This window comes from Mus caroli, chromosome 16 (genome assembly GCF_900094665.2).
Source record: "Mus caroli chromosome 16, CAROLI_EIJ_v1.1, whole genome shotgun sequence".
Lineage (NCBI taxonomy): Eukaryota > Metazoa > Chordata > Mammalia > Rodentia > Muridae > Mus > Mus caroli.
In genome coordinates, this window is record NC_034585.1 from 35,607,412 (window position 1) to 35,618,788 (window position 11,377).

The 11,377-nt window shown below is 45.7% G+C and overlaps 1 protein-coding gene across 2 annotated transcripts in view; it reads right to left on the reverse strand.

The window, feature by feature from the left end:
- Positions 1-11,377, reverse strand: part of Poglut1 (protein O-glucosyltransferase 1) — a 26,353-nt gene that overhangs the window by 8,913 nt on the left and 6,063 nt on the right. For both annotated transcript variants that reach the window (XM_021184666.1, XM_021184665.1), the window contains exons 5-7: positions 9,626-9,747; positions 4,718-4,777; positions 1,574-1,673 (exon numbers count right to left, since the gene is read on the reverse strand). In XM_021184666.1, the coding sequence (XP_021040325.1) occupies positions 1,574-1,673; positions 4,718-4,777; positions 9,626-9,747 (282 nt within the window). The remainder of the gene's footprint in view (positions 1-1,573; positions 1,674-4,717; positions 4,778-9,625; positions 9,748-11,377) is intronic.

Genomic DNA, 11,377 nt, shown 5'->3' on the forward strand with positions numbered 1-11,377 from the left:
CGGCCATCACTGGAAAGAGAGGCCCATTGGACATGCAAACTTTATATGCCCCAGTACAGGGGAACGCCAGGGCCAAAAAGTGGGAGTGGGTGGGTAGGGAAGTGTGTGTGTGGGGGGAGGGTATGGGGGACTTTTGGGATAGCATTGGAAATGTAAATGAGGAAAATACCTAATAAAAAATATTAAAAAAGAAAAAAATAGGCTAATGGTGTATAGCTCAAGGCTAGAGTGTTTGTCTAGCATTCCGAGGCAAGGGTTCAAACCCCAGTATAGGAACACAACAAAAAATGTACACATGAAACTTATGTAAAAAAATGCATCCACTGCAGATACAGTTTTCTCCATGACGCTGAAAGCGTTCTTCTTATATGCTGTGTTGAAATTGCAAACGAGGAAATTAGGACTTTATGTTCGTTCTTATGGCAAGAAGTCAGTCAGGACAGACGGACCTCAGAGCTAAAGGCCACATTTCTCTGACTTTAATGAAATGAAGATTCCTGGAACCTGGGCCCCAGAGTTAGTCACTGAGTTCATTGTTTAAGCTCTTCAGCGACTGAGAACCATTCCTGAACACCAGGGATTGGTAAACGACAGCCCACGGCACCACACATGCTATAGAACCAATGGACTAGATATTTTCATTTCAAGTGACTGGGGAGAATCAAGGGAAAGAAAAATATTTTTGATATGTGAAAATCCCATGAAATGCAGGAGTAGTGGCACATGACTTTAATCCCAGAACTCAGAAGAAGGAGATGGATCTGTGAGTTCAAGGCCAGCCTGTTCTACATACTGAGTCCAGGACAGCCAGGGCTACATTATGACACCCGACTCAAAGATAAAAACAAGGGCTGGAGAGATGGCTCAGTGGCTAAGAGCACTCACTGCTCTTCTGAAGGTCCTGAGTTCAAATCCCAGCAACCACATGGTGGCTCACAACCATCTGTAATGAGATCTGGCACCCTCTTCTGGAGTGTCTGAACACAGCTACAGTGTACAATAAATAAATAAATCTTGAAAATAAAAACAAAACAACAACAAAAAAAAAGAAAAAAATTACATAAAATTCAAATTTCATATGAAATCCAGATTTTGGTGTCCATAAATAATAACTAGGAATAGTCACAATGTGAGAGCTGCCTCTGCTACAGCAGGCCATGCAGTAATGACGTGGGTAGCCCCACATTTACTATCTGGCCACTCACAGGAAAAGCTTACACTCAACTCTTACAGGGTTTCTCTGTATAGCCCTGGCTGTCCTGGAACTCACTTTGTAGACCAGACTGGCCTCGAACTCAGAAATCTGCCTGCCTCTGCCTCCTGAGTGCTGGGATTAAAGGCGTGTGCTACCACGCCAGGCTTACACTCAACTCTTGAGAGTTGCTGACACCCAGCATAGCAGGGCGAGTGAACCCTGGGAGACAGCTATTTACACATATGCTAACACCTTCGCAGGGAACCTGCTCTGCGCTCATCTCACCACTGAGAGGAAGCCTAATCTCAAACTCTACCCAGATGGCAACGTTCTTAGAGTCAGCACTGCTGTGGTTCAATTCAGACGGTTGCTGATTACTTTCATAGACTTCCAGGCCTGGTTTTTGGTGTACTCGGCATCGACGAGCTTTGGATTTTTCCGAGATAGGAGAATGAGAGGATCTCTTTCTGGGCTTGTCCTACAGAGAAAACACAGAACATAAATCTATGTGGCCTGTACCATAATGTCTCCAATGCCTAAGCAGCATTTAGTGCCAACTATCCCACTGGCACAGATGGCATAGTTCACAGGGTCTGGGTCGGTAAAGGAAGAGGACCCTGGGTAGTGCAGCATCTTGGTTGCTCAGGCTATCCCACTTTACCCATAAAGACAGGAAGTGTCAAGCCTTTCTTTACTTACATCCAGGTTTACTATTTGTTTTAAAACAGGCTCTCAAGTAGCCCTGGGGGTTTGGAAGTGCTTGGCCCAGGGAGTAGCACTATTAGGAAGTGTGGCCTTATTGGAGTAGGTGTGTCACTGTGGGTGTGGGCTTTCAGATCCTCATCCTAGCTGCCTGGAAATCAGTATTGGCTAGCAGCTTTCAGATGAAGATGCAGAACTCTTGGCTCCTCTAGCACCACGCCTGCCTGGATGCTGTCGTGCTCCCAACTTGATGAAAACATACTGAACCTCTGAACCTATAAGCCAGCCCCAATTTTAAGTGCTGTCCTTATGAGAGTTGCCTTGGTCATGGTGTCTCTTCATAGCAGTAAAACCCTAACTGAGACCACAGTATCCTCAAACTCACTAAATGTGGCCTTGAACTCCTCCTGATCCTGATTAGTGAACTCTCAATCACTAGTATTGATTAGTGAACTCTCAATCACTAGTATTGTTAGTGTCAGTTACCACATCTGGCCTGCATCTGATCTTAAGAGTATGATTGTGCTGGCTAGTTTTATGTCAGCCTGTCAAAAGCAAGAGTCACCAGAGTGAAGAGAGCCTCAATTGAGAAAAGTGCCTCTATAAGATCCAGCTTAAGACATTTTCTTAACTAGTGATCAATGGGGGAGGGCCCAGCCCTCTGTGGGTGGTCCCGTCCCTGACTGGGGTGGTGGTTCTGAGTTCTATAAGAAAGCTGAGTGAGCAAGCCAGTAAGCAGCACCCTTCCATGGCCTCTGCATCATCTTCTGCCCCCAGGCTCCTATGCTGTGTGAGTTCCTGCCTTCATGGCTTTTGATGATGAACATGGAACCATGAGTGCAATAAACTTTTTTCCTCCCCGAATTGCTTTTGGTCATGTTTTTTTGCCACAGCAATAGTGACCCTAACTAAGACAATGATGTACTGGTCACTGTATCTCTATTTCAGGGAACGGTTTTCCTTTTTGGAAGGTTCATCCAATGCCTACCATCACTGCTACTCACATCAGTGTGGCTACATAATTATTATCTACCAGAACAGCTACATGGCCTATGCTGTGCATGCATTGTAAAGTCTAATATAACATTTAAATTTGAAAACCAAGCTAGGCACAGTAGCACATGCCTTTAATCCCAGCGTTCAGGAGGCAAAGGAAGATCTCTGTGAGCTCAAGGGCAGCCTGCACTATATACATGGTGAGCTCCAGGCCAGCCAGGGCTACAAAGTGAGACCCTCATCTCAAAATATACAAACAAAAAAAGGCAAGAGCTAGGCACAGTGACTACATGCTTATAATCCTAGCTACTTGGAAAGCAAGCAGGTCTCAAATTCAAGGATAATCTCGGCTATATAGGAACAAAGGTGAGAATCAGAGAATTAGTCTGAAGGATGGGTGTTGGCCCGAGTGTATTCTCAAGTCCACTGTCCAAGCCAGGAGGTGGATGGAAGATAGATAACTCTGATAGACAGCACACCACCACAATAACTACAAACTCTTCCCCCTTCACGGCCTTCCTCTTTACCCATTCCACAGATATTGACCCTGTGGTTACCCAGCAGCTGCTCCCCTCAGCACGGGGATAGGAGGCAGAACACCACAGCCAAGAGTCTCCATTTTTCTATCCTGTCTTCCTGCTCCATTTCTCCTAGCCTCAGTTTATGACACTGAGCACTGTTGGGCAGCCACAAGGTCTGAGGACAAGGACGCCCAGAGACCTGGTGACAGTAACTCCCGCTGTGTTAACCACCTGAGACTGAAGCACAATGACTTCTAGCTGCTTCTAGGGAACTGGAAACAGGAAAAGGATGCCCACTCTGCTCGGCAGGTGGCGCTCTATGAATACCCATTCAGTACTGCTGTTGGGTGGGAGGGACCGCCTTTGAATTGTGAGTGGTTTGGCAAGCAAGCCTCCTAGTTTGCTTTCTATTGTGGTGGTAACACCAGGACCAAAAGCTGGAAAGGGTCTGATCTGCTTGCATATCCCCATCATAGCTGATCTTTCAGGGGATAAGGGAAGAAACTCAGGCAAAAGCAGGAACTTCTGAGGAAAGCCACTTACTGGCTTGTTTCCAAGGCCAGGATCAAGTTCTCCAAGGCCAGGATCAAGTTCAGCTGCTTTTCTTTTTTTCTTCCTTTAAAGATTCATTAATGTATTTAATGTATATGAGTACACTGAAGCTGTCTTCACACACACCAGAAGAGGACATCGGATCCCATTAAAGATGGCTGTGAGCCACCATGTGGTTGCTGGGATTTGAACTCAGGACCTCTGGAAGAGCCGTCAGTGCTTTTTCTTAACCCCTGAGCCACCTCTCCCATCCCATCAGCTGCTTTTCTTATATCTCCAAGGACCACGTACCCAGGGGAGGCACTGGGCCCTCCCACATCAATCACCAATCAATCAAGAAAATGCCCGTTAGGACATGCCTATACACCAATCTGATTGCAGTATAGTTACCTCCTCCCAGGTGACTCTAGTTTGGGTCAAGTTGACAAAAAAACTAACCACCACAATTGAATTCTTGAGTCTAAGATCTTGCCAATCCAAGTCTCAGTTGTTGGTGGTGGTGATGGTGGCTGTTTTGAGACAGGGTCTCACTGTATAACTCTGGTTGGCCTGGAACCCACTATGTGGACCAGGCTGGCTCAGAACCCAGTATTAAAGACATCCTGACTCTGTCTCTTGAGTGCAAGATTACGATTGTGCCTGGTCACCATTCCACATTCATTTTTTAACTATCTTAGCAATTCCTTTGAGCAACAAGATACATTATACCCTTAAGGTAACATCATTATTACAGGTCTAAAAATATAATCACCTTGATCCTCGGAAATATGCTGTAGAATTTTTCTTTTCCCACGGCCATTGCGCTGCTGACCTAAAAATACAGATTTTTGATTAGTTTTGGGGCTTTTCCCTAGACTATGTATGTTTTAACCATTTCTTTCCCTTTTTTTTTTAAGATTTATTTATCTATTTATATATGTGAGTACACTGTAGCTATACAGATGATTGTGAGCCTTCTTGGGAATTGAATTTTTAGGACCTCTGCTTGCTTCGGTCAACTCCGCTCACTCAGGCCCTGCTCACTCTGACCCAAAGATTTATTTATTATTATACATAAGTACACTGTAGCTGACTTCAGACGCACCAGAAGAGGGCATCAGATCTCATTATGGATGTTTGTGAGCCACCATGTGGCTACTGGGATTTGAACTCAGGACCTTCAGAAGAGCAGTCAGTGCTCTTAGCCTTCTCGCAAGCCCGTTTTAACCATTTCTGAAGGTTTGTTTGGAATGTTGTACCTTTAAATAAATCCATTCAAGACTACTAAAACAAGCCATGAACAAAACTACAAGTCCTTTCGTTAACATTTCGACAACCTGAAGGAGCTTGCTGGGAACAGCTGCAAACTCACCAACTCAGTAACATTAACTCACAGAAGCAAAAGTGCACAGGGTCCATGCAGGGCGCACAGGACTATTTGGTTGGCACAGACAGGGATCCCTCTCTAAGTAGAAGGCTATTAATAAAACTAGCGGGTGACAAGAAATGCAAAGGTGAAAGAGAATTCATGTTTGGGGAATAAGGCAAGAATCGAATCGCCAGAGGTATGTACTCTGCCATCTCAAAGGACCTTGGGCTTCTTAAAGCTTCATGAAGTGTTCTCGAAAGAATAAAGTCCGGAAAACACAGCAGTTAGCAAGTGTGATGGTGACCAGACTTCCTCGCTGAAACTCACATCACTTTAACTGCCTTTGCAGAGGCTCCCCACCCCCACCCACCCTGCAGAGCTGTCTTTGCAGCATCTTCCTCTTTGAAGGGGAAGACTGAACTGGAGTAGGGCTGTGTCGTAGAAATGGGGAGCTCGGGCTGTGGGCTCTAGATGTCTAGGTAGAGTTCAGGTCTACAGCACCAAGCTTCTCGTTCACACCCTGAGAGAGATGCTTGGGGTTTCCAGGGCCCCGAGCTAACCTGGCCCACCTTTTCCCCCTTTGGTTTCCATTCTCTGACAGGGTCACAAGTAGCCAAGACTGGCCTTGAACTCTTGTTCCTTCTTCCTCCACCCTCCCAGGTGCTAGGAGACAGGGCAGTGACAATATTGCCCGGCTTCCTGCAGTGCCGAGAAATAAACCAGTGTGTGCTGGAGTAGCAGGCCACCAACTGAGCACATTTCCAGTCCCATCTTTTCCTTTCATTTGGAATAGGATCACACTGCACATTGTGTATTGAAGGCTATGTGGCAAGACCAGCAGCCCAGGGTGGTCTTGATGCTCTCTTCCTGCCTCAGCCTTCCTAGTGCTGGGATTACACCAGCTGTTTGCCACCAGGCCTGGCTAGCCCTTTCTTTTCATCTTGTTTTCTTTTTGTTTTGATTTGCTTTGTTTGCGACTGGCTCTCACTACACATCCTTTGCTGGCCACCACCACTTAGCTCAGGCTGTCCTTGAATTTGCACTGAGCCCCACCTGCTCCTGCCTCCTGAATGCCAGGATGGCAGGCCTGTACCACCCCTTGTGACAACTCTTAGCTGATCCTCCAGTCCAAGGCCAGAACTAGTTCTTATTCTTAAACACTGCACTGATTGGAGGGTTTTGTCTTTTTGTACTCAATGGGAAATGACACAGGCATTGTTCCAAATTCTATGGTGAAGCAGAAAGATGAAAAGCATAAGATCCAAAGTATAATATCTGGAATCCCCTTACCCACGACAGCTACGTAAGACTCCAGAGAGGAAGCTCTCGGGGCTGGAAAGAAGGCTCCACAGTTAAGAGCATGTGCTGCTCTTACAAAGTACTGAGTTCAGTTCCTAGTGCCCACGTGTGACAGCTCACGACGGTCTGTACCTCCAGCTCCAGAGAATCCCACACCCTCTTCTGGCCTCTGCATTGTGCATAACCCCACACAGAGACACACATGATTTTAAAGTAAGAAACAATTAAAAAAAAAAAAAAAAAGCAAGTTCTTTCCCCAGCTCTGTGTGGTGGTACCTACGTAGAAGCCCAGCCCTTGGGAAGGAAAAGCATAAAGATGAACCATTCAGGGTCATCCTCCACTGCACAGGGAATCTGAGGTCAACCTGGGCTGTGGCTCAAAAATAAGTGAAATAAAACGAACCGCTCTCTGAGTCTTCCTCTGTTTTTCACAGTGCTAGACACCGAGGCGAGTACCCTGTACATTCTAGGCATGCGCTGTCACTGAGCCACGTGTGTAGCCCTCGTGGGCACTGATTCTGTTTTGGCTACATCTGGAAACATTTCTGAGGAACTGTAACTGGCATTTAGTGGGCAGAGGCAAGAGATGTTCGATATTCTGTAAGGAACAGACCAGCTCCTTACCACAAGGAATTACCCAGCCCAAATAGCAGTATTACCAAGACTGACAAGCAGGCTTGATGTAACAGAAGGCAGGCCTTCTGGGGTTTTGTTTTGTTTTAACACTTTCTGTGTTTTAATCAGTTCCCTTTGAATCTCCGGCCATACTTGCAGGAAAATGTCAAATTCAAGGTGACCTTGTTCTGTATAGCAAGACTGAATATATGGGCAGGGAGTCTTTGGAGTAACACAAATACTGTATACGTGAGTGTAAAATAGAGCTGGTTTAGGAAGTTTAGATGATCAGACCCTGAAAAGTACAATAGAATGGAATCAATGGGCTAAGGCATGCCTCCACTATGAACAGAAAGGATCTGGAATACAGGTGACCGTAATATACCTAAGGGTCCACTACAACCCATCATTAGCACCAAATACCAAGTACATTCCAAGTAATTTTTACAAGCCAGGCAGAGCAGGATCTACCTTCAAGACTAGTATCTGGGAGGGCAAAGCCCAGTATCCAGGTGGATTAGGGGTTTGAGCCCAGCCTGAGCTGATGGCATGTCCAAAGACAGTCTGGGTTACAAAGTGAGACCCAGGTGGGAGAGATGGCTCAGCAGTTAAGAGCACTGACTGCTCTTCCAGAGGTCCTGAGTTCAGTTCCTAGCAACCACATGGTGGCTCACAACCATCTGTAATGGGATCTGATGCCCTCTTCTGGTGTGTCTTCTGGTGTATAGCTACAGTGTACTCATATAAATAAAATAAATCTTTTTAAAAAAAACAAAAAAACAAAGTGAGACCCTGTTTCAACAAATTACCTATCCCTCCTTACAATAAGGTCGGTTGATTTACTTTCATTAAGATAGCGATTAAAAGTATGGTGGCTAGCCGGGCGTGGTGGCGCACGCCTTTAATCCCAGCACTCGGGAGGCAGAGGCAGGCGGATTTCTGAGTTCGAGGCCAGCCTGGTCTACAAAGTGAGTTCCAGGACAGCCAGGGCTACACAGAGAAACCCTGTCTCGAAAAACCAAAAAAAAAAAAAAAAAAGTATGGTGGCTGGCTCACGTCTGTCATCCCAGAAAGAGTGAAACTGTAGGATTACTTGAGTTATTACTTAGCCAGGATGGGGTACAGAGTGAGACCCTATATCCAAAAAAAAAAAAAAAAGCTAATTCTCTCTTAAAGAACGATTAAAATGGAGGCTGGAGAGATGGCTCAGAGGTTGCTCTTCCGAAGGTCCTGAGTTCAATTCCCAGCAACCACATGGTGGCTCACAACCATCCGTAAGGAGATCTGGCGCCCTCTTCTGGAGTGTCTGAAGGCAGCTACAGTGTACTTACATATAATAAATAAATAAATCTAAAAAAGAACGATTGAAATGTAAAAAAAAAAAAATAAAGGACAACAGGCTGGAGAGGTGGCTCAGTGCTCAAGAGTACCTGATGCTCCTGCAGACGATCAGGGTTCAGTTCCCAGCGCTCACATGGCAGCTCACGACCCATCTACAATTCCAGGTCCAGAGGATCTGTGCCCTCCTCTAACTTCTGCAGGCACCAGGCATGCACACATGGGAGTTCACACGCAAACATGGATGGAGACACTCATACACATAGAAACAGATCTTTTAAAAGCTTCAAGACTCTCCTAACCCTTCCCTTGGAGGCCCTGCTGACGATCTAGGAGAGATTCTTCTTGCCCCTTTCTGACAGACAGTGATTTTTTTTTTTTTCCATTCAGAGACAGGGTCTTATGTTTTCAAGGCTGTCCTCAAACTCATTGCATAGGTGAGGTTGGCTTTGAACCCCCCTACCTCCATCTCCCCAGCTCTGGGATTACGGGGCATAAGCCACTATATGCAGTGCTGGAGGTCAACCCCTGGGCTTCACACATGCCAGGCAAGTGTTCTACCAACTAAATTATATCCTTAGGCCCAACATGAATATTTATACACAGGCAAAACTGCCTATGCTATGAACAGTCTCCTCACTTGTGTGTGTGTGTGTGTGTGTGTGTGTGTGTGTGTGTGTGTGTGTGTACAGCTTTGTGTACAGTCGCCTGGAAGTACATATTGGCCCAGAGGAAGATAACAGATGTCAGTCTTTATTCCCTCGAGACACGGTCTTTCTCTGAACTTGATGCTCACCATTTTGGCTAGACGAGCTCACCAGTGAGCTCCCAGGACCCACCTGTCTCTGTCTGCCTCCCTGAACACTGAGGGTTACAGGTACACACAACCATGCCTGATTTTTACATGGGTGCTACAGATCCGAGCTCAGATCCTCGTGTTACACAGCAAGAACTCTTATCTACTAAGCCATTGAGCCCAGGCAGTAATCTTAATGACTATACATTCTACTGCTTACTTCAAGAAAACCCACAAAAACAAAACCTTTCTAAAGGACCTACCTTAACAGATCTTCTCTGAAGAGGTCCCACCGTCCAAGACCTGTAGGATAAAGTGGCCACACAGCAGGGCCCCCTTCCCAAAATGTCCACGCAGGATACATGATATCATGGTACTCCGATGTCTTTGAAGGAAACAGAAAGGCACATTCTATGTAAGTTTTGGAGGGAAATGAGAATAGCTGGCTGCATTCTTTTTTTTTTTTTTTTTTGCATTCTTTATAGAGAGTTGGGACAAATGCTTTCACAGTGCCCACCTGCCAGAGAAGGGTTTGATTTGTCCAGAGTCTACATTCTAGGCATTAGATCTGAGTACAATACAGCTCACTGATACAATGCTTACCTAGCATACAAGAGTTCAATACCCAGCACCACAGAACAAAACGTCACCTTATGCCTAGACTACAGGCATTTAAAGGCAAGAATTACCATGGGTTAAAAGTAAAAGACTCAGCCGGGCGTGGTGGCGCACGCCTTTAATCCCAGCACTGGGGAGGCAGAGGCAGGTGGATTTCTTAGTTCGAGGCCAGCCTGGTCTACAGAGTGAGTTCCAGGACAGCCCTGTCTTTAAAAAAAAGTGATAGACCTCCTGAACCCCAGAAATTTTAATCATATTAATCATTAAGGTCAAGTTTTTCAGTTCCTCAAAATTCTGGAGGGTTTCCTTTTTTTTTTAAAGTGTGTGAGAGATAATATTCCCAATTATGAATAATCAGTTGTCAAAACATAACTACTGTTACATCCTGGTGTTTCCCTGCTTTACCAGTTCTGAGTTCTTTCCCGGGGGGTATTTTGAGAGCACGAATCAGGAAATACCACTAATTATAGTTGTCTGGATTCTGACCCTTCCTCTTCACCGGTAAAAGCGAGTGCTCTACTTTATATGTTTTATATTAAAGGCACATGGATTGGGAAGCTGCTCTCAGGTGAGTTCACAAGCTCCGAGGACAGAGGCCAGAGGGAAGAGAAAGAGAGAAAAAGCATGCACACAGGAGGAAGAGGGAGGGGGGAGAGAGAGAGAGAGAGAGAGAGAGAGAGAGAAAGAGAGAGGAGAAAACAGTGTGATGAATATTTAACAAACAGGATCTGATGTTACCCAACACTGTGTGTGTCACCACTGAGCTTACACTGGCTCTTCAATAAATCCTCGGCTGCTCATTGATCAGAAGAGCCAAGGGGAGAAGGGGAGAATACAGGTAGAGTCTACTTATAAACATCTCGTGGGCAGGGTTGGATGTTGCTGTTTTGAGATAGAAGATCTTGCTGTGTATCCCTGGCTGGCCTGGAGCTTACTATATAGACCAGGCTGGCCTCAAATGTAGTGATCTCTCCACCTCTGCCTCCTCAGTGCTGGGATTACAGGCAGAAGCCACCAAGTCCAGCTCACAGGTTTGGTAAAATCTGAAACCCTCTGTTGCTGCTTCATGGCTACCTGTACCTTGTGACAACCCGTAAGCCTCTAATCCATTGTTTCTTTACTGCAATGCGCACTTCATGTGTGAGGTGCCTGCCTGGCTTCTCTCAAACACTTAGAAAACAGCACAGAGCCGGGTGTGATGGTGCACGCCTTTAATCCCAGCACTTGGGAGGCAGAGGCAGGTGGATTTCTGAGTTCGAGGCCAGCCTGGTCTACAGAGTGAGTTCCAGGACAACCAGGACTACAAAGAGAAACCCTGTCTTGAAAAAACAAAACAACAACAACAACAAAACCAACCAACCAAACAAAAAAGTTTCATACTTAATTTTTACTGGGAT